Source organism: Eutrigla gurnardus (genome assembly GCF_963514095.1).
Source record: "Eutrigla gurnardus genome assembly, chromosome: 1".
Taxonomy (NCBI): Eukaryota; Metazoa; Chordata; class Actinopteri; order Perciformes; family Triglidae; genus Eutrigla; species Eutrigla gurnardus.
The window spans coordinates 32,546,065-32,569,673 of NC_139915.1; the positions used below are offsets into that span (position 1 = coordinate 32,546,065).

Genomic DNA, 23,609 nt, shown 5'->3' on the forward strand with positions numbered 1-23,609 from the left:
ATGCACCTACGGTTGTAAGTCCACTGAAGGCTGGTGAATCTGATGGGAAAGGTGAGAAATTTGAAGAAACAACAACAGACTCATCAGGCTGCAGGTCTCCTCAACAGGCATCTCCCACTCTCTCCACGAGATATGGGGAGCACATTAAGGCTGCTGAGGAAGCAGACCTGAGCTCTGTCCCTGCAGTGATTGTTGATAATGTGGAGCCCGAAGACCACACACCAGACTTTGAAGGATTTGTAAGGACTCCTTATACGGCATCTCCCACTCTCTCTATCGACTCTAGTGAGGAAACAAAATCTGTTGAGGAAGAAGACTTTAACCCTGTCTCTCCACAGTTGGTTGACAATATGGAACTTGAGGACTTCACGCCAGAGGAGGAAGACTGCTGGTCTCCTGAACAGGCATCTCCCACTCATTCAATCAGCTCCAGTGAGGAGACAGAAGCTGCTGAGGAAGAAGACTTTAGCCCTGTCTCTCCACAGTTGGTTGGCAATATGGAACTTGAGGACTTCACGCCAGAGGAGGAAGACTGCTGGTCTCCTGAACAGGCATCTCGCACACTCTCCATCAGTTCCAGTGAGGACACAAAGGATGCTGAGGAAGAAGATTTTAGACCTGTCTCTCCACAGGTGGTTGAAAATGTGGAACGTGAGGACTTCACTCCAGAGGACAAAGAATGCCGGTCTCCTAAACAGGCATCTCGCACACTCTCCATCAGTTCCAGTGAGGACACAACGTCTGGTCAGGAAGCAGACTTTAGCCCTGTCTCGCCACAGTTGGTTGATAATGTGGAATTGGATGACGTCACACCAGAGACTGAAGACTGCGGGTCTCCTAGACAGGCATCTCCCACTCATTCCATCAGCTCCAGTGAGGACACAATGTCTATTCTGTCCAGATTCAGAAAGGTGCTGAAGAAGATGAAGCATGGACTGAGAATGTCCTCCAAACTGGGAAAAAAGGCAGCAGAACAGGATTTGGAAAACCAAGGAGCGACACCGGGACTACACGATCCGGTGATGGATTCAACACCAGGACCATCAGGACAAGACGCCCCTGATGGACCTACAGTTGTAAGTCCACTGAAGGCTGGTGAATCTGATGGGAAAGGTGAGAAATTTGAAAAAACAACAACAGACTCATCAGGCTGCAGGTCTCCTAAACAGGCATCTCCCACTCTCTCCACGAGATATGGGGAGGACATTAAGGATGCTGAGGAAGCAGACCTGAGCTCTGTCCCTGCAGTGATTGTTGATAATGTGGAGCCCGAAGACCACACACCAGACTTTGAAGGATTTGTAAGGACTCCTTATAAGGCATCTCCCGATCTCTATATCAACTCTAGTGAGGAAACAAAATCTGTTGAGGAAGAAGACTTTAGACCTGTCTCTCCACAGTTGGGTGGCAATGTGGAACACGAGGACTTCATGCCAGAGGACAAAGACTGCCGGTCTCCAAAACAGGCATCTCCCACTCTCTCCATCAGCTCCAGTGAGGACACAAAGGAAGCTGAGGAAGCAGACTTGAGACCTATCTCTCCGCAGTTGGTTGACCATGTGGAACGTGAGGACGTCATACTAGAGAGCAAAGACTGCCGGTCTCCTAAACAGGCATCTCCCACTCTCTCCATCAGCTCCAGTGAGGACATTAAGGATGCTCAGGAAGCAGACTTAAGGCCTGTCTCGCCACAGTTGGTTGACCATGTGGAATTGGACGATGTCACGCCAGAGACTGAAGACTGCCGGTCTCCTACACGGGCATCTCCCACACTCTCCGTCAGTTCCAGTGAGGACACAAAGGATGCTGAGGAAGCAGACTTGAGACCTGTCTCTCCGCAGTTGGTTGACCATGTGGAATGGGAGGACGTCATACTAGAGACCAAAGACTGCCAGTCTCCTAGACAGGCATCTCCCACTCTCTCCATCAGCTCCAGTGAGGAGACAATGTCTGGTCAGGAAGCAAACTTTAGCCCTGTCTCTCCACAGTTGGTTGACAACGTGGAGTGTGAAGACATAACACCAGAGGACGAAGACTGCAGGTCTCCTAAGCAGGCATCTCCCACTCATTCCATCAGCTCCAGTGAGGACACAAAGGATGCTCAGGAAGAAGACTTTAGACCTGTCTCTCCACAGTTAGTTGACCATGGGGAATGGGAGGACGTCATGCTAGAGACCAAAGACTGCCGGTCTCCTAAACAGGCATCTCCCACACTCTCCATCAGTTCTACTGAGGACACAAAGGCTGCTGAGGAAGAGGACTTTAGACCTGTCTCTCCACAGTTGGTTGGCAATGTGGAACATGAGGACTTCACGCCAGAGGACAAAGACTGCCGGTCTCCAAAACAGGCATCTCCCACTCTCTCCATCAGCTCCAGTGAGGACATTAAGGATGCTCAGGAAGCAGACTTAAGGTCTGTCTCGCCACAGTTGGTTGACCATGTGGAATTGGACGATGTCACACCAGAGACTGAAGACTGCCGGTCTCCTAAACGGGCATCTCCCACACTCTCCGTGAGTTCCAGTGAGGACACAATGGATGCTGAGGAAGCAGACTTGAGACCTGTCTCTCCGCAGTTGGTTGACCATGTGGAATGGGAGGACGTCATACTAGAGACCAAAGACTGCCGGTCTCCTAGACAGGCATCTCCCACTCTCTCCATCAGCTCCAGTGAGGACACAACGTCAGGTCAGGAAGCAGGCTTTGGGCCTGTCTCTCCACAGTTGGTTGATAATGTGGAATTGGATGACGTCACACCAGAGACTGAAGACTGCCGTTTTCCAAAACAGGCATCTCCCACTCTCTCCATCAGTTCCAGTGAGGACACAAAGGATGCTGAGCAAGAAGACTTGAGACCTGTCTCTCCGCAGGTGGTTAACCATGTGGAATGGAAGGACGTCATACTAGAGACCAAAGACTGCCGTTCTCCTCGACAGGCATCTCCCACTCTCTCCATCAGCTCCAGTGAGGACACAATATCTGGTGAGGAAGTCGACTTTAACCCTGTCTCTCCACAGTTGGTTGAAAATGTGGAACGTGAGGACTTCACTCCAGAGGACAAAGACTGCTGGTCTCCAAAACAGGCATCTCCCACACTCTCCATCAGTTCCTGTGAGGACACAAAGGATGCTGAGGAAGAAGACTTGAGACCTGTCTCTCCGCAGTTGGTTGACCATGTGGAACATGAGGAATTCACGCCAGAGGACAAAGACTGCCGGTCTCCTCGACAGGCATCTCCCACTCTCTCCTTCAGTCCTAGTGAGGACACAAAGGCTGCTGAGGAAGAGGACTTTAGACCTGTCTCACCACAGTTGGTTGAAAATGTGGAACGTGAGGACTTCAAGCCAGAGGACGAAGACTGCCGGTCTCCTAGACAGGCATCTCCCACTCTCTCCATCAGCTCCAGTGAGGACATTAAGGATGCTCAGGAAGCAGACTTAAGTCCTATCTCGCCACAGTTGGTTGATAATGTGGAATTGGACGATGTCACACCAGAGACTGAAGACTGCCGGCCTCCTAAACAGGCATCTCCCACACTCTCCATCAGTTCTAGTGAGGACACAAAGGATGCTGAGGAAGAGGACTTTAGACCTGTCTCTCCACAGTTGGTTGGCAATGTGGAACAAGAGGACTTCACGCCAGAGGACAAAGACTGCCGGTCTCCAAAACAGGCATCTCCCACTCTCTCCATCAGCTCCAGTGAGGACACAAAGGATGCTGAGGAAGAAGACTTGAGACCTGTCTCTCCGCAGTTGGTTGACCATGTGGAACATGAGGACTTCACACCAGAGGACAAAGACTGCCGGTCTCCTCGACAGGCATCTCCCACCCTCTCCATCAGTCCTAGTGAGGACACAAAGGCTGCTGAGGAAGAGGACTTTAGACCTGTCTCACCACAGTTGGTTGAAAATTTGGAACGTGAGGACTTCAAGCCAGAGGACGAAGACTGCCGGTCTCCTAGACAGGCATCTCCCACTCTCTCCATCAGCTCCAGTGAGGACATTAAGGATGCTCAGGAAGCAGACTTAAGTCCTATCTCGCCACAGTTGGTTGATAATGTGGAATTGGACGATGTCACACCAGAGACTGAAGACTGCCGGTCTCCTAAACAAGCATCTCCCACACTCTCCATCAGTTCTAGTGAGGATACAAAAGATGCTGAGGAAGAGGACATTAGACCTGTCTCTCCACAGTTGGTTGGCAATGTGGAACATGAGGACTTCACGCCAGAGGACAAAGACTGCCGGTCTCCAAAACAGGCATCTCCCACTCTCTCCATCAGCTCCAGTGAGGACACAAAGGAAGCTGAGGAAGCAGACTTGAGACCTGTCTCTCCGCAGTTGGTTGACCATGTGGAATGGGAGGACGTCATACTAGAGACCAAAGACTGCCGGTCTCCTAGACAGGCATCTCCCACTCTCTCCATCAGCTCCAGTGAGGAGACAATGTCTGGTCAGGAAGCAGACTTTAGCCCTGTCTCTCCACAGTTGGTTGACAATGTGGAATTTGACAACTTCACGCCAGAGGACGAAGACTGCAGGTCTCCTAAACAGGCATCTCCCACTCTCTCCATCAGTTCCTGTGGGGACACAAAGGATTCTGAGGAAGAGGACTTTAGACCTTTCTCTCCACAGTTGGTTGGCAATGTGGAACATGAGGACTTCACGCCAGAGGACAAAGACTGCCGGTCTCCAAAACAGGCATCTCCCACACTCTCCATCAGTTCCTGTGAGGACACAAAGGATGTTGAGGAAGAAGACTTGAGACCTGTCTCTCCGCAGTTGGGGGACCATGGGGAATGGGAGGACCTCATACTAGAGACCAAAGACTGCCGGTCTCCTCGACAGGCATCTCCCACTCTCTCCATCAGTCCTAGTGAGGACACAAAGGCTGCTGAGGAAGAGGACTTTAGACCTGTCTCTCCACAGTTGGTTGACAATGTGGAACATGAGGACTTCACGCCAGACGACAAAGACTGCCGGTCTCCAAAACAGGCATCTCCCACACTCTCCATCAGCTCCAGTGAGGACACAACGTCTGGTCAGGAAGCAGACTTTGGCCCTGTCTCTCCACAGTTGGTTGATAATGTGGAATTGGATGACGTCACACCAGAGACTGAAGACTGCAGGTCTCCTAAACAGGCATCTCCCACTCATTCCATCAGCTCCAGTGAGGACACAAGGGATGCTCAGGAAGAAGACTTTAGACCTGTCTCTCCACAGTTAGTTGACCATGGGGAATGGGAGGACGTCATACTAGAGTCTAAAGACTGCCGGTCTCCTAAACAGGCATCTCCCACTCTCTCCATCAGTCCTAGTGAGGACACAAAGGCTGCTGAGGAAGCAGACTTAAGTCCTGTCTCTCCGCAGTTGGTTGACCATGTGGAATGGGAGGATGTCACACCAGAGACTGAAGACTGCCATGGGGAATGGGAGGACGTCATACTAGAGTCTAAAGACTGCCGGTCTCCTAAACAGGCATCTCCCACTCTCTCCATCAGCTCCAGTGAGGACATTAAGGATGCTCAGGAAGCAGACTTAAGTCCTGTCTCTCCGCAGTTGGTTGACCATGTGGAATGGGAGGATGTCACACCAGAGACTGAAGACTGCCGGTCTCCTCGACAGGCATCTCCCACTCTCTCCATCAGTCCTAGTGAGGACACAAAGGCTGCTGAGGAAGAGGACTTTAGACCTGTCTCTCCACAGTTGGTTGACAATGTGGAACATGAGGACTTCACTCCAGAGACTGAAGACTGCCGGTTTCCAAAACACGCATCTCCCACAACCTCCATTAGTTCTAGTGAGGACACAAAGGATGATCAGGAAGCAGACTTTAGCCCTGTCTCTCCACAGTTGGTTGACAATGTGGATTTTGACAACTTCACGCCAGAGGACGAAGACTGCCGGTCTCCTAAACAGGCATCTCCCAGTCTCTCCATCAGCTCCAGTGAGGACACAAAGGATGCTCAGGAAGAAGACTTTAGCCCTGTCTCGCCGCAGTTGGTTGATAATGTTAAATTGGACGATGTCACACCAGAGACTGAAGACTGCCGTTCTCCTAAACAGGCATCTCCCACACCCTCCATCACTTCTAGTGAGGACACAATGTCTGTTCGGGAAGTCGACTTTAGCCCTGTCTCTCCACAGTTGGTTGGCAATGTGGAACGTGAGGACGTCACACCAGAGATCACAGACTGCAGGTCTGCTAATACGGCATCTCCCATTCTCTCCATCAGCTCCAGTGAGGACACAGACTATAGCTCTGTCTCTCCACAGTTGGTTGACAATGTGGAATGGGAGTACCTCACGCCAGAGACCGAAGACTACAGGTCTCCTAAACATGCACGTCCCACTCTCTTCATCACTTATAGGGACTACGTCAAGGCTTCTGAGTTAGCAGACCTGACATCTGGCCTTTTAAAGAAGGAGGACTTCACCCCAAAAGAGAAACATTCTGGTCCTGAGTGTAAAGAAGACAAATTGACGTTTGCTAAAACCATCAAAGGTCTTTTTAAACTGCGGAAAAATAAGGTCCACCCTGCTCCAGTCGAAAAAATGGACACTGCTGCCAGTTCATCATTGAACGAAGTGCCATCTGGACAAGATGAAAAATTGGCAAATGCAAAAAACGTCAAAGTCCAGAATAAGAAGTGGTTTTGCTGTAAATGGTGGAATAATAAGGTCCACCCGGCTCCAGTTGAAAAAATGGACACTGCTGCCAGTTCTTCATCGAACGAACTGCCATCTGGACAAGATGAAAAATTGGCAAATGCAAAAAACGTCAAAGTCCAGAATAAGAAGTGCTTTTCCTGTAAATGGTGGAATAAAAAGGTCCACCCAATGGATGCAGCTGCCAGTTCTTCATCGAACGAACTGCCTTCTGGACATGCACACTCCATTAAACCTTCAGCTAGGGTTCAGGCTTCACAGACCAAAAGACCGTCTCACGGATTCCCCTGCTTCAGAGCCCTAAGTTCTTCTAGTGAGTAGTCAGTATTCAATCACAAAAAAGAAAAGGGTTTTCTCCGGGCGCTCCGGTTTCCTCCCAAACTTTAATTTACAAAAAAAAATATATATATATTTAGCGAGGTTTAGGCTTCACCAAGCCAAAGGATTCTGCTAGAAGGATTCTGCTGCAAGCTCTCCCAGTGAGTCACTCACAGCCCCCTTGGACCAAAGTATAGGGTTTTCATCACCAGTGGAATAAATGGGTTTTCTCCGGGCGCTCCGGTTTCCTCCCACACTTAATTTACAAAAAAAAATCTCCCAAACAGCTGGATTCACAGCGGTCAGATCTCTAAACATAACCCTGAAATTTGCGTCAACCAAGTCTGAGATTGGCAACTCCTGAGTTTTCGGTTCCAGAACAGCTGTTCTGAATTTGTTCAATCAACTCTGACTATGTAAACTCTACAAAGCCATCATCAATGGAGCTCCGATACTACGATTCATCATCGCAACCGGGAGAGAGTTATTAGACTGTCTCTGCTAAGGAGGATCTTGGGATTCTGCTGCTGCAGGAGCGGCCAGCTCCCGCAGCTAGCCCCTCGCACTGAAATAAAGGGTTTTCATCACCAGTGGAATAAATGGGTTTTCTCCGGGCACTCCGGTTTCCTCCCACACTTAATTTACAAAAAAAAAATCTCCCAAACAGCTGGATTCACAGTGGTCAGATCTCTTAACATAATCCTGAAATTTGCGTCAACCAAGTCTGAGATTGGCAACTCCTGAGTTTTCGGTTCCAGAACAGCTGTTCTGAATTTGTTCAATCAACTCTGACTATGTAAACTCTACAAAGCCATCATCAATGGAGTTCCAATACTACGATTCATCATCGCAACCGGGAGAGAGTTATTAGACTGTCTCTGCTAAGGAGGATCTTGGGATTCTGCTGCTGTAGGAGCGGCCAGCTCCCGCAGCTAGCCCCTCACACTGAAGTAAAGGGTTTTCATCACAGGTGGAATAAATGGGTTTTCTCCGGGTGCTCCGGTTTCCTCCCACACTTTAAATTACAAATTAAAACAAATTGTAATTTAAAAAAAAAAACTGTCTGGGATAGACTGATTGGCACTTGCTACCTGACGATGTTCACAACCGAATAAGAAGAGCTGCTCCTGTAAATGGCTGAATAATAAGGTCCAACAACTGGATGCAGCTGCCAGTTCATCATCGAGCGAACTGCCATAGACACAGCTGGGAGACAAAAAAGGAGGGAAACCAAGACAGGAAGCAAAGCACATGACAACACAAGACAGAAGGACTACAAAATAAAACAGGAAACCAGCATTACAAAAATCCAGTCATGACATATATGAAGACGGATGTAACCACCGAGGAGCTTGATGAAAAGTGAAATCTCATGTGTCAAAAAAACAATGGCAAGAAAAAGAAAAAAAAGAATGGCACTACTCAAAAGTAGTTCCGAACAGCTATTTAAATTATTTTCAGCTAAATGTCTGCATTCAAATCCCTTCATGGACAAAAAGGCAGCACTAGAACAAAATATCCAAACTAAGTTCATACATTTGATCCAAAATTCTCACAGAAAAACACTTTTCCTGTTACTTTTGGAGAGTGAGCACATCTCCTTCATGGTCTATTGCTACACTGTTTTACCAACTCAGACATGTGGGTTTGATATAGTTTGTATTGACTTGAATGAAACATTGTCTAAAATTTGGCATGTGTTAATTAACAATCTCTCTAAAGAATTGGTTTGATTCAGGACTTCACTTTGCCTCTATTTAGGAAGAGGGGGAGGAGGAGGAGGAGGGAGGAAGAGCAGAAAGATGCTGGCTTTTCATCCATCCAACCAGCAGCAGCAGCAGCAGCAGCAGCAGCAGCCTTGTGTTCTCATCGGTAGCTCAGCCCCAGTAACTCCAGAGACAAGGGTCTGTATCGCCATCTGCAGGCAGCTTAATGCAGCTCGTGTGGCCATTAAAGGAAAACACCACCACTTTTCCATACTGAACTATGTTCTGCTCTGATCTTAGACGAGGTGATACATACCTCCCTCTCCTCTGTGCGTGCACTCAATGGCTCTTGCGCGCACTCCGCGCAGCGCTAATTTGCTAGCATGTAGCTTGTCCCAGTATATTCCTTAGGATCCAAAGGGGGGTGAAGTTAGATGCGACCAAGCACTTCCACGTTGTCCCTATTTAAATACGGTTACGTGAGTAGTTACACGACCCAAGTTTGGTTACACAAAATGAAACATGCCAATTTTTCTAAGCGGATAACAAGGATAACTATATAGTATGGCGGAATAACAACTGGAAGCACTTCGACGTCGGCGCAGTAATATCATCACTCCGCTCCCCCTCTTACTTCCGTCAATAGAACCTACGTGACCTGCACGCCGTCGCCTGCACTACCTGTAGTAGTTTGTGCACAGTTGAGGAAGCATCAGGTTGTAGTAAGATAGTTTGTGAACAATCAAACATCATGGTTATAACGTGCATCGTACAGGGTTGTGAAAACAAGCAGAAGGTATATAGTCCTTTCATGTTTTGAGTGATGATATTACTGCGCCGACGTCGAAGTGCTTCCAGTTGTTATTCCGCCATATTATATAGTTATCCTTGTTATCCGCTTAGAAAAATTGGCATGTTTCATTATGTGTAACCAAACTTGGGTCGTGTAACTACTCACGTAACCATATTTAAATAGGGACAACGTGGAATTGCTTGGTCGCTTCTAACTTCACCCCCCTTTGGATCCTAAGGAATATACTGGGACAAGCTACATGCTAGCAAATTAGCGCTGCGCGGAGTGCGCGCAAAAGCCATTGAGTGCACGCACAGAGGAGAGGGAGGTATGTATCACCTCGTCTAAGATCAGAGCAGAACATAGTTCAGTATGGAAATGCGGTGGTGTTTTCCTTTAAGCATGCATTTGGCATCCTCAAGACAAAGTTCCGGAGGCTCAAGTGTCATGAAGAGAGTGGAACACATCAGTGCAACAGTTAAAGCCAGGTGACCAAGTTGAAGATGAGCAAAGGCTTCAACACAGAGAGGAAATTGATGATCCACATCCACCACAGCCCAACAAGCAAGATGCACGTCAACATAGAGACAGGATATGTGCCTAGTGCTAGAGATAGCATCACCTTCAGTTTGACATTTTTCTACTTTTAGTCACACATGTTTGTGAGCTGGTGTGCAATATGCCACAGGGTGATGACAGGCACTTCAGGTCAAATAGAGGTAACCTTTGATAAGGCATTACCTATTGATTGAAGTGCCTCTACATCATCAAGACTCCTGCTGTGCCTCCACGTGGCAGTTCACGGTAACTGGGTACAAGAACCCAGGCGAAATCAGCAGGGGATCGATGATCAGTGTTCTCAGAGGCAGTCACAGCACCATTGTACATTTTAACCATCCTACCACTGCTAATGTAGCGTTTCAGTTTGAGGAGATAAAAAAAAAACACACAAATACACAAGTATTTTTGAACATTTACTTGTGACTCCATCAAAGCAATCACATTTTGTTGCTGTTGGGAAATATTTTTCAGTTGGGTTAATATTTGACCCATGCATGTAAGCATTTTTTCTCAAATCGCTCTCTTTTCTTTGCCTTCTGTGTCCTCGACCGTGCCAACGCCGAGCTTACCAGGGATTCCAACGCAGCTGTCCTGCGCTCAGCATGCAACAGGTAAGTGTCGGGCAAATCTGAACCTAACCCTGAACTCTGAAGTTGAAGGATTTGAGAATTCTTTGCAGAGAAGAGGTTGATATTATGTGTGTGTGTGTGTGTGTGTGTGTGTGTGTGTGTGTGTGTGTGTTTGTGTGCCTGCGTGCGTGCGTGCGTGCGTGCGTGCGTGCGTGTGATAAAGGTGAGGGGGAAAAGAGAGAGAGACAGAGAGAGAGATAGAGATAGAGAGAGCGGACCGGTTGGGCTACAGCCACGAGCTATTCTTCCGGGCCTTCGGAGATGGAACAGCTGAACAAAGGAGGAGGGAGGCCCCTAGTGGACGCTATCTTATGTAGCCTACTTCGAAGGGCCCGATTAGTGCCGGTTGGGCTAGAGCCACTAGGCGATGTTCATCACATGTTGTGAATGCGTGCACGATGATCGGGGGGTCACATTAATTCATGTCGATTGCAGGGTTATGTAAAAAAAAATGATATCGCTGGCTAGACTGCGTAGTTACAGTGTAAAAAAAAACATGGATTCAAGGATCACTTGAATCATCACATTGATCATCTTTTTTTAATCAAAAAACTGGAAAAGTATGGAATCAGAGGGATTGTACGAGAGTGGATGAGAAGAACCTACAAAACAACCTTACAATCAGCACAATACAAAAAAATCCATTTGTATAGTAAAGCATGTATCATGAACACACCAATATACTGATTTTAAAATGACACACCTTAAAGTTTAAGGAGCTGGTAGAGTTTAAGACTGCACAAATAACTTATGAAGCAAAAAATAAACTGCTACTTGTATACATACAAAAACTGTTCAAAGACAGAGAGGGGGGTTATGACCTTCGAGGCAACATAAACTTGTAACAGCATTGTGCTCGGGAATCATTTCAAAAGTATTTGTGTTTCCATTTGTGGGGTGGTTTTGTGGAATGGTCTTGAGGAAACAATTTAACAAAGTATGAATATAATGCAATTTGAAAAATGTACAAAATATATATCTTTGAAAAGTACAGAAATTAGTAAAGATAATGTCAATTTCACAGATGTTAATGGTGCTTCTTCTTTTCTTTGTTTTTTTTGGTTCTTTTTTCTTAATAGCTTGATTGGAGTATTTTTTACTGTCTTTCGTTTATTTGATTGGATTTTGCATTTGTTCATGGTGAAGAATGACAAGCTTCATTCTATCCCTTTTCGTACAAGTCTAATGTGTATTATGTTGGAATTGTCTTTTTTATTATACGGGACATTTCAAGTGTATTTAAATGGACAGTATTTGTCAAAAATGATAACTTCTATAAAGACATATTTCATATAACAACCTGCCTTTCATTGTCTGTTTATACAGCAGTATACACTGATAGATGTTTATAGATTATTATTTCAACCGCCATGGACAAAACAAAGTTTGACATTGGGATCTTTCTAGATTCAAGCAAAGCTTTCATCATGCTTAATGAGAGGAGTTATAGTTACATAATAAACATATAAATACATTAATAAACACTTACATTACAGTGTGCCTTACAGCATAAATGTTCTAAATTAGTAACAGCACAAATACCCGTCTGAGGCTTTTTCCGTGAGATAATACCCCCTGCCACCAGCTGCTCCATCGATAACGCTTTGATTTCTGTTTTTTTAACATTTAATGGCACAGATATGTTAAACAAATTCGCAATCAAAAGCTAATTTGTGTAATTTCTCTAAACTAGGCTCAAACACAAATGGGTCTGTGTCAAAAGACATACTTTTTATAAACAGTCTGAGCATGTACCAAGCAAAATAAGCAAACAAATCGTTTTACTATGAAACAAATTTTACTATAGACCAGCCCCCAATTTATGTTATGCCCCTGTCTATAGGGGAAATAAAGGCACAACACAAAAGTTTGTGTTCACTCATAAACTAGAGTCTGTCTGGCTTATATCTGATAAATGAAATAGTGTCTGTAGCAGCAGTCTGTACAGTATAGGTTCTGTTAGTAGCAGGTTCACAGGTTAGACAGAAGTGAGCAGGAATGCAGACTTTCATCTCGCCCAGCAGTATAAAAGGGGGGAGTACTCAAGTAGAAGTATGTAATCGTGTGTTCAAAAAGAAGATTTAAGAGTAGAAGTACTAATTCTCATTTTTTAGTAAAAGTGAAAAAGTACAGGAACTGAAATGTACTCAAAGTAAAAAGTATTACTTTTTTTTACTGGCTGTTGCTTTGGCAAGACTAATTAAATTGCGTAATTTTAATAAGAAAAAGGTGATCATTTAATTACATTTTCATTAAAACTAGGAGGAGTAGAAAGTGTAGAATTGTAAAACTCGGCGTTGGTTCTAAATCACCGAGGCCTCCAAGACGCAAGGGGGCGCTCCGCCTACAGCTGCCGTTGCTTCGCTAACCCATCATGCCTGAAAAAAACGGCTCCCGTTAGCTACTTCCGGAAGTTTTTATTATCAATGATTTTGTCCCTTGCGTGAGATTAAAAAAAAACACTGCTCTGGTGTTTGTCTTTTTGTTGTCGTCAAAAAAGAAATGTCGTACAACTACGTGGTAACGGCCCAGAAACCGACGGCGGTCAACGCCTGCATCACGGGTAAATATCGCGGGGTCTTCGTAACGTTTGTTGTGTGAACGTTTGCCCACCTGCATGCTAGCTGCGCTCCCGCGCTGTGAGCCAAAGTGCCCCGGTCGGGCCTGTAGCAGCCGCTAGCTGTTGTTTTGCTAAACAGCTAAAGGCTAAAATGTCTACTTGCTCGCCTACGCGTACTTTATTACATACTTATTAGTATGCGTGCGAGTCGTGACACTCTTAGCCCCGTTTGTGCCATGTGTGTGTGTGTGTGTGGCACGTACGACCCGGTCGAACCGTTCATCGGGTCTGTTTTTTAGGATATAACGCTAGCTGTCGTAGTTTACTAACCCCCCAAATAAAATAAAATAAAATAAACGATTGACTAAACATCATCGCATCACCCAAACTATCTGGCTAACTGCGTTTCCTGACAAACTGTCCCCCCACTTTTAAATGACGACATAGCTGGTGTTTTTGTTGTGACGTGTGTCGGACACTAAATATAAAATACGTGAAGATTGTCCGAACTCATCGTCTCACATCTCTCCCCACCAACGTGAATGTAATGCTAAAATAATCTCTGCGCCATCACCGTTTAAACCCACGTGACGTTAATTTTAGGGTTTGACGTGGACACGTGACTGTTTTTGCTTCAGTGTGAACCATCATATTCCCTTTTTTTTAAAAATATTAATATGATTTAAGAGAGTAACATCCCATCATAAGTCCACGTATCGGCATGAAAAAATGCCTTGTTGTTCACAACTTTGGGATGTCAACGATTTATAGGATTTTATCATGCATTGGGGTAAAAAACACAATCATGGATCTTAAATATCGTCATGGATGACTTGGAAAAAAGATGTCTAGCTCGCTATGGTGGTGGAGAAGTGAAAAAATGGTGCCTTTTATAATAAAAATACAGGTATTTAGGGAGACCATATGATTCATAATTGTCTTATATTAGATTGTTTGAAGTTGAGATGTGATGCAAATAATGGTTTCATAACTAAGAGAGATTATCGGGATAATATTGTGAATCAAAATAATTATTTTTGGCCAGGATAACAATCCTGATGTGAAATTAACATCTCGTTGCATGCCTAGACAGTATACAGATATGTTAGTGCTTATTTCCACAATTAAATGTTTAAATGACATCTTTAATTAACTGTCAAGTTATAAAGATGCTGAAGAAATAAAAATGCACGTTAGTCAATTAAGCGACAACAAGCAACTGTTTGAGTTTTCTCTCTGTAAATGTCTGTGAAATAATGAGTCAATTGACCATCTAATTGATTAATCAACAAGTTGCTTCACTAATAACTGGTAAATATTCTAATAAAAAAGAATAATTTAAACATTTTAATACAGTACAGCCACGTCATGTACTTAGAGAAATAATTTTTTAACGTACATGTTCTGAAATCCAAGTCCTGCAATCCAAAGGGGAAAGTAATTGTTGGCTTTTGCACTCGTCTAAATACATTTTAGAAGCAGCAATAATCACGCTCTGCACAGGTTAACCTTTTAATCATGAAAATTAGGATTTTTCATGTCATCAGCATTGGTCTCCAGGCCTGTTGCTGATATTTGTCCACCTTTCTCCGCCCCTAACACCCAAACAACAGCGTCATTAACATATTACGAAATGCCGGTGTGTCTACAGGTCACTTCACCTCGGCGGAAGACCTCAATCTGCTCATCGCTAAAAACACACGGTTGGAGATCTATGTGGTCACGGCAGAAGGGCTGAGGCCCGTCAAGGAGGTGGGGATGTACGGGAAGATTGCTGTCATGGAGCTCTTCAGGCCAAAGGTGAGTGTTTTTAAAAGTTCCTTTAAATGAATTAGCTGGCGGTCCATTAGAATAACTGGTCTCACCTTTTTTTTTTTTTTTTTTCAGGGCGAGAGCAAAGACCTGCTGTTCATCCTCACATCCAAGTACAACGCCTGCATCCTCGAATACAAGCAGACTGGGGAGAGCATCGACATCATCACCCGTGCCCACGGCAACGTCCAGGTGGGAGAGAGACGGCAGTAACACGATCCATGAAAATCCGCTCATATTCGCGGTTACACTTCCTCATGGGTTCGCATAAATGTGGAAGAATCTTTTATCTGCATCGACATTAAATACATTTATTTTGCTTTAAAGTCGTGGAGTTCTCATTTGAAAGTTAAAGGTTTGAGACAGTTTGAGAACACATGTTTATGTCCTGCTGGTCTTTCTAAACAAAATCCACTTTTGCAGGATCGGATCGGGCGTCCATCAGAAACGGGCATTATAGGAATCGTCGACCCAGAATGCCGTATGATTGGCCTGCGGCTGTACGACGGCTTGTTCAAGGTGATCCCACTGGACCGGGACAACCGAGAGCTCAAGGCCTTCAACATCAGACTGGAGGAGCTGCAGGTCATCGACGTGCACTTCCTGTATGGCTGCCAGGCCCCGACCGTCTGCTTCATCTACCAGGTACTGCAGGGAGGAGAGGGAGTGTGTGTTTAGGAGGACATGTTGCTAAATTCACACTGGTGGGACTTTTGTATGTATTGTTCTTTTATTATTTAAAGCCCATAGTGACAGTTTATGGTCTCAATCTCTAGTTTCAAGTCTTCTTCAATCCAGCATGACATTCATTTAGTACATTATGGTCCATTTAGAGTCCACCAGACCAGAAAGCAGGGGATGCTTTAGTGGGCGGGGCTACCTTGTGATTGACAGGTCGACGGTTGATGTTCTGTCAGTGTTTTAATCTCACAACTTTTTCCCAGTGAGTTTTCCCTTCATGGACGTTCATTTATAACTGTTTGGATGCCTTAAAATGTCGTATTCAGTGTTCAGTTCCGCTCCCAAAAAATAGTCCACAAACCAAGGAGTGACGTCACCGTGACGACAACCACTCTTTATATAAAGCCTATGACAGTGTGACACCATAGGTGGGACTGTGTACTGTGTATTGTAGACCCTCGTAGAGAAACGGCTACATACCGCTACCAGAGTTCTAAAACTCCACGGAGAACCTAAACTTAATGTCTTATCGTCCTCGTTCAAGACCTTTCTTTTGAAAAGGCCACACGGTTTCCTTGTTGTGTATCGTAGGACCCGCAGGGACGCCATGTGAAGACCTACGAGGTTTCTCTGAGGGAGAAGGAGTTCAACAAGGGTCCCTGGAAACAGGAGAACGTGGAGGCCGAGGCATCTATGGTCATCCCAGGTAATAAGAGCATATATACTGTATGTTAATACATCTATTAGTAAATCAACATTGTTATGTGGGTTTTAATCAAGTAATTGTTATCTATCCTGATTTTTACCGACTTAAAAAAACCCCATCAGAATAAAATTGTCTGCAGTGACTCCACCTGCCTGTGTGTGCTTGCGTTTCAGTGCCGGAGCCATTTGGTGGCGCTATAATCATAGGACAAGAGTCCATCACCTACCACAACGGAGACAAATACTTGGCCATCGCACCGCCTACTATCAAGGTAAAGACGTCAAACGACAGTATGGAAATTTCTGTCATCCGTCTCATCAAAAAGCAGAACATTCAGCTTTACGTATTTGTATCAATCGGCAGTCAAAAGGAAATGATATAATAGTGTAGAATTGATAGAAACACACCAAGAATAATGTTATTTTTTATATTGTTACGTTCATTTTATAGTTATTTCCTTTCATAAATGGGAGGCAAAGCCAATTCTATATCATTTAAAAGCCTCCCACTGGCATGATGGTGCATTTTCTTAATATATCTGTTACACCCCGTTACTTCCCTGGAGACCGCACGTCCTACTTTACATCTCATTAAACGTTCCCAAAACAGGTAGACCTGGCGACAGGCGACGACGGCAGCCCTAACAAGCTGATTTCATGCTCCGTCACAGGTTTCTATCTATATTGCCAAGTTTCCTAATAGTCACGGGTATCAGGTTTAGTTGGTAATCCCAGGGTGTCGAGTTGAGCGGAGCTGTTCTGGGACTCCCAGGTTCACATGGTGGTCGTAAAAAACAAAGTCATCAGACAGAATCTTTATTGTCTGAGGAAATTCTTAATATTTTGCTGCCTTTAGGAGACCCCGAGGCGCAACACGTTGGGCAATTTGTGACGAATCTTGTGATTGATGTTGAAAGGGCATTTAAAGGCAGGCTCTGTAACTGCTGCGATGATGACTTCAGCTCCCCACACACCACTGCTTTTTAGTGTTATCTTATCCAGATTAAGTCGCCGTCTGCAGTCTGCTCACATTTAACAAAGCTCAAGGCCCAGAGGAGCTCCTCCACAGCATCCTGCCTCTACAATCAGAGAGTGCTCTTTCACTGTCGCGCTGCTTTTTGGTACCGCGGTCTCGTACGACGTTGGAGACGGGAACATTTTGAGTTGGTCAATAAAATTAAATACCAAAATATCACAGTATGACGTACAGCGGGGCTAATGCAGCAAGGAAATCACTTGATTGGCTTGTGGCTTTTGATTTGGAGTCACACCGCTTGATTTCATCTTCATTATAAAATAATCATGTCTTTTGGAGTTATAGGCTGTGTCGAACTAAGCTATCAGTGAGAGGTCGACAGATAGCATATGAAAACGTTTTGGAGTTGAGAGCCGATTAAAGGGCCGAAATCAGGACTTAATCTCATGCTCACAGTCGTGTCGCATGGCATGCAGATACTTTTTTTAAATTCTCCTTGTTCTACGATTTTCAGGTCCATACAATAATTTATAATACATATTCTTCTCAATGAGCCATCTGTAAATTTACATTTTTAGCCCACAACAAGGACATTATACCTACTGTTATATAGACTTAACCATATGTTAAACTATTAAAATAAGATAAGAACATAAACTAAATAAAATTAGAACCAAAATTGGGGTAAACTCAAAGACACAAATCCCTTTAGGAATGTATAAGAAAACACATTAAAACAGATTAAAGACTTTTCAGAGCATGTTTTTTTTTTTTATCGTCTACATTTCCCTCTCCGTCACTGGTTGAAATATTTGTCACAGACAGGGAAAGTTTTCAGGGTTGTGATTTTGCTCCTCAGGGTTATTGAACTAAACCTAGATAGGGGATTAAGGCTGGCTTCACTACCTGCTGATCCCGGTTTGGCCCTTTGTGCAGCCCGTTAAGCCAGACTGCTCTTTGGGATACGTCGAACCCAACTTTGTCATCATTATCCTGGATATCTGGAATCTTTGGTGCAACAGGCCACAACTCTAGTTGTGGTTATTATTAACTCATAGTACATCAGAAAATGTAGGGTTTTTTTATATGGCAGTGACGGTTAATCTCCACTGGTGCAAAAGCAGTAATCGAATGACACAGAAAAGTATTGTGCCGTATCAGCATCGAACGTAGAAATATTCATTATCGATAGTTAGCTGGAAAGTGAGCGTCCTTCAACCGAGCATCCATCAAATGTTCCATCACTTTCTGTGCAACGTTGTCCTTTCATCCCCTCTCATCACGGATCAAAAATGCAACACACGTTTTTTAAAATCGATTCCTGGTTCATATCTGTGTCCTGCTGATTCGTTCTGTCACCCGCCTGCAGTAGCGTCGCTGCAGCAGTGCTCAGCAGAGGGAGGGGGGGCATCTATTATCGCTGTTTGACTAATGAAAACCCTCTAAATGAAAGGATTAACTTGTTTTTTTCTCTTCCCCTGCACCTAATGTAACATTAGTATGCTGCTGAAACACGTGCTCCTTTCAGCGGTGTCAAGGAAACAGAAGCGTATCCTTTTGAAGTATAACAGCTTTTTTGGCAGCTCATTAATAAGTTGTCACTCATGAGGGCAGATGTGGGAAAAACAAATGTTCTGCTCTGCGTGGGAGTCAGCCGAATGCGTCTTGAGTGCGTAGTCGTGGACTGGTTTTGTTGTGGGGCCGGCCCACCGGGTTCACTCGTTGGATCTGAAGGTGCGTTTGCTCGGTGAATGCGGTTCCAAACAGACTCCGGAGCAGTTTGTTTGTTTGTGGCGTTGAAAGCAGGATTTTATGAAGGCGGATATGTCATTGTAGCATGATTACAAAAGCTAAACTACAGTTAAAAATGGAGAAAGGAACGACCTATTGATCTGTTTAAGGCCGTGCATGTGACCTTTTTTTATGCAAATCAACATTTAAGCGCTGATTAACAGGTTTAAAGCTGTTAAAGCTGCTGTGCTTGTATCCGACTCTTGTGTGTGTGCTTTGTCAGTTCATTAAGTCCACTTAAAAAGTGTGCAGCGGTGCGTGTCCATGCATTCTCTCCTACCATGTGGGAGTGTTCCAGTCCATTTCTACCCGAAATAATAACGCTTATTATAATTTCTTGGTGAGCTGTTCAACACTGATTTGGTTTGTTAAAAAGTCAGAGCTAAAATTCAATAATGTACAATCTTTTTTTACCTCCTTTGTCCAAATGAACTAAAGGTGTGAAAGCACGTTAACAAGCTAATCACCTGCCATTCAGACGAGTTTGTGAAAATTAAAGTAGAATGGACAGAAGATGTAAACAACACCGCAGGCAGGCAGGCGGGATTGTGGAAATAAGTTTTCATAAATGTTCAATCAAGTGAGAAATTGGCTCGGCTTCGACTGTAGACGAGGACAATAACAAAAGGCTTCTGTTGGAGGAGGAAGTAGAGGAAGCTCGGTCACAGTACGTGATTTTTAATGCCAATTCCAATCACGCCCGTTGTTCTAGCCGGCTTATTGTGGAGACGGCAGGCTCCAGCTCTCCAGCAACTAGAGTTCAAAAACGCCCATGATGTTTTGAGGGTTTTTTTCCCCAAACATGTTTTGCTGCAGCCCAGTCTGGTTAGCATGAGGCAACCCGAATCTCACCATGAATGAAAGACGAGAGGCGATGTCCCGAGGGAGTTTAGTTCAGGTGCAAAGTCAAAGGAGACGTGTTACTCCTGTTATAGTTTGTGTCAGTGGAGTTTTCTCACTTTAGTAGCTGTGCAGTTATTCAGGGAGCGTGTCTTGTTTAATACTGTATGATATGCCAACAACCACAGACTGTGTTTCTCTAACATGGAGCCAAAAATAAAAAAACAAGTTTTCTGGTGCTATTTGTATTTCCAAAGCTCTGCCAGTGGTTTGAAATGGTATACACATGAAAGCAGATTGGGTTATATTTGCATGGTGTATTTTTGTTTTTCTTTTGGTAACATTAGATGTCAGCCATATTTAGCTTTTCCAAAAATGAGTACGTTGCCAGATCTTGTTGGAGTGTTATGCTGAGATGGAGAAAAGTCTCAAACAAAGTTACTATCCTTTTTTTCCCCCTCTCTTTTCTTTGTTTGGAAGATCCGAATTGGTCTTTGGTTCACGTTCACCTCTCCCATTGTGCAGACAACAGACTTGGGATCTGCTGCTAGTCTCCTAAAGGGGCGGGGCTAGCGGTGAAACCACGTGACACAGATGCATATCACTCCGGTTGTACATGTACACGGCGTCCTGGCGAGACGGCAGGCAGACATGTTCTGTTTGGTGCTCTTCTTGTCGGGCAGAATCCAGACAGTCTGTAGCTCCGAGTCGATTTCAGATGCACGTCGAGTAAACGCTCGAGTATGTTTTCATAATGAGAAAGAAAGGAAGCTCATGGTGTGAAGAGAAGGTCTCTGGCTGTACTTGGACATGCTCATAATAGATAATGCATGATGTGAGGGGGATGCATCTTTCATAGTGGTGCAAGGAGAAGCGTGATCTTTCACTGATTTTGTTTTTTTGTTCATTTGCAGCAAAGCACCATTGTCTGTCACAACCGGGTGGACCCCAACGGCTCTCGCTACCTGCTGGGCGACATGGAGGGACGCCTGTTCATGCTGCTGCTGGAGAAGGAGGAGCTAATGGACGGCACGGTGGCGCTCAAAGACCTGCACGTGGAGCTGCTGGGAGAGGTCCGATTCTTTACGTCTCTTTATCTCTGTGTGTCTTTATCACCTCGCTCAACCCTTCATGTTGCTTTTTGATTTTTCTCTGCGGTAAAATATGCCTCAAAATAGTCACATGAGTAATCTCAAATATCAAGCAATTTTACACACATCACAACCGAATATTAATATTCTTTATACAGATATTTGACTTCAGCGTCACATTTTGGATAGTTAGCTTTTGAAAGCTTCCTGTGTGGACGTATGTCTAAAAATATCACACACAGACCCACAAATACACGCCGTGTTTAGGGGCCGGTGGGAACGTGGGAGATCCGGGGTCTACTTTACAGAATTGACGGGAGAATGCAGCGCACCTTTTTTGTTTTTTTGGCGTAAAGTCTTGACCCGTGCGTGAAACATCATGGAGACGAGGGAGATGGTGAGGTGATGAATCGAAGCCAGATTGTAGGAACTTAATTTAAATGTGAGGAGTCATCATACCCCTAGTGATATACGTATAATGATTCCTTCTTGCATGTTTTAACTTCATATCACGCCTTTCTTACAGGTCCACTTAATCATAAACATTCAAACCGGCAGGGTGTTATTTGTGCTAGTGAGCCATAACTGTTCCATAATCACCTGTCAGGTGTAAAAGATATGAGCAGACTCCGATCTCAAAATCAAATCCCGCTCGATATTTCATCAGCGCCGTCTGCACCTCTGAGGGCAGAGGAGGAGGAGGGGGGCTACCGGTGGAGTTAGCATCATCACATGTAGACAAACAGCATTATTATCATTAGTAATAGCATTAAAGAAGTGCTGGACGTTTTCTCTGATCCACTCGACCCCTCTCTGACCTCATGAATCAACACCTTTCTGATCATTCGTGTTTACTGAGTACCATTTCTGACACATTTTTTTACACATTTTCCTTCAAAACAGCATAATGAAGATCTATGCTCCTCACCCCGGGCTTCTGGTTTATGTTTTTTAAATTGAGGGATCAAATATGAACGACACTGGGGGGGGATTGTAATTTATAACAAATTTCATGTCTACACCACCTTAACTTTTGGATTAAACAGCCACCAGCACTGGTCTTGATGAGTGAAATTGAGGTTGCTATGGAAACCAGGTATGCGTCGAGAACGGTTTATTACGCCGAGAGAAAGAGAAACGGAGCGTCCACGTAACCGTGGCAACTCACTGTAAGAGGAGAGGTGGCGACGCCGACTGAGAGTCCTCTGAGCAGCGTGAAGGAATTACAGTGTAATAGATTTGTGTACGTTTCCCACTTTCACCCCCGAAGGTCTCAATACGTCACCGCTGCGTCGCCACGCTGTCCGTGTCGTTCTGTTCTACATCTGTGATTTGTTCGACTCTTGTACACATTTGTAAATGGTTTTCTTGTTTTTTTTGTTTGTGCTGATGGAGCAGCTACAGTGTTTGCATATCCGACCTCCGATCCATCAGAACTCCATTCAGAAAACAAGCATTTTAAAAGTTCTTTGCTTGTCGTCTTGCAGGACAGACGTAACTAGCCATGACTTTAGATTTTTTCAGTCGTTATTACGCCGTCCTTCCCTTTATTACAATTAAATCTCAACAAGATTCTTGTTCTTGTAGTGAGTCACCCGACTTTGCTTGCATTGTCTCTTCAAACGCAATGCTTCGTTGATGAAATGTTTAATTAAACAATATGTGCAAACCCCCCAATATCAATATTTCATATTTTAATATCAAAATCAATCTTTTCTTCATGTAAAAACAAATTATGAGGTGTGCTTATGTCAGCTACTACCAGCCAATTTCAACCAATAACATCATGAAAGCCATCCGTCATCAATCTGCTACATTTTAAGCCCACCCACTTTGTTAGCAGTCCAATCAAATGCCATTTCAGACAGACAGACCGACAGAAAAGCCCCTTTGTTGCAACACAATACCACCTTAAGAGGATGCTCACACTGACTAGTTGTTCTATTTGTCAAACTGTTCTGTCCGCACTTTTTAAAAAGGTAAACTTCTTTTTCCACTGTGCAACCAACTGCACTTTCCATTAATGCCATCATACGATACGCTATAATTGTGGTGACTTAATTTGTGTTTCATTATAGATGAACACAGTTGAACTCGGGGGAGCTTTCTGTTGTCGCTGTCAGACAATTGCAGTCGGGTTTAATGGTTTAATTAATGGTCTAGCATGTAAAAGGTCATAAATTAGAATAATTTCCCATCTGAAATAACCAAAGTCTGAGGTGATGTCTCATAATTGCTCATTTGGTTTGGCCAACAGTAAACACAAAAGTATTTTTAATTGACACACGAGCTTCACGTTTCCACAATTGTGTGCATTTTTATTTGCGTTTATACAATGGAGAGAAAAGTGTCGTACAGTATTGTTTATTTTCTGAGAATCTCACCACAGATACCACAGTTTGTAATATTGCACTACTTTCATCAGCGGGCCATTGGCTCAATCACCATTTCCTTCACTTCCTTCAGCAATAGATAGTG

At 44.4% G+C, this 23,609-nt stretch overlaps 1 protein-coding gene across 1 annotated transcript in view; it reads left to right on the forward strand.

The window, feature by feature from the left end:
- Positions 1-13,087: 13,087 nt before the first annotated feature.
- The window catches only part of ddb1 (damage-specific DNA binding protein 1), a 47,310-nt gene continuing 36,788 nt past the window's right edge, over positions 13,088-23,609 (forward strand). The window contains exons 1-7 of the mRNA XM_084012973.1: positions 13,088-13,238; positions 14,887-15,035; positions 15,123-15,239; positions 15,471-15,692; positions 16,320-16,434; positions 16,608-16,705; positions 20,955-21,113. Of these exons, the coding sequence (XP_083869099.1) occupies positions 13,178-13,238; positions 14,887-15,035; positions 15,123-15,239; positions 15,471-15,692; positions 16,320-16,434; positions 16,608-16,705; positions 20,955-21,113 (921 nt within the window). The 5' untranslated portion in view covers positions 13,088-13,177. The remainder of the gene's footprint in view (positions 13,239-14,886; positions 15,036-15,122; positions 15,240-15,470; positions 15,693-16,319; positions 16,435-16,607; positions 16,706-20,954; positions 21,114-23,609) is intronic.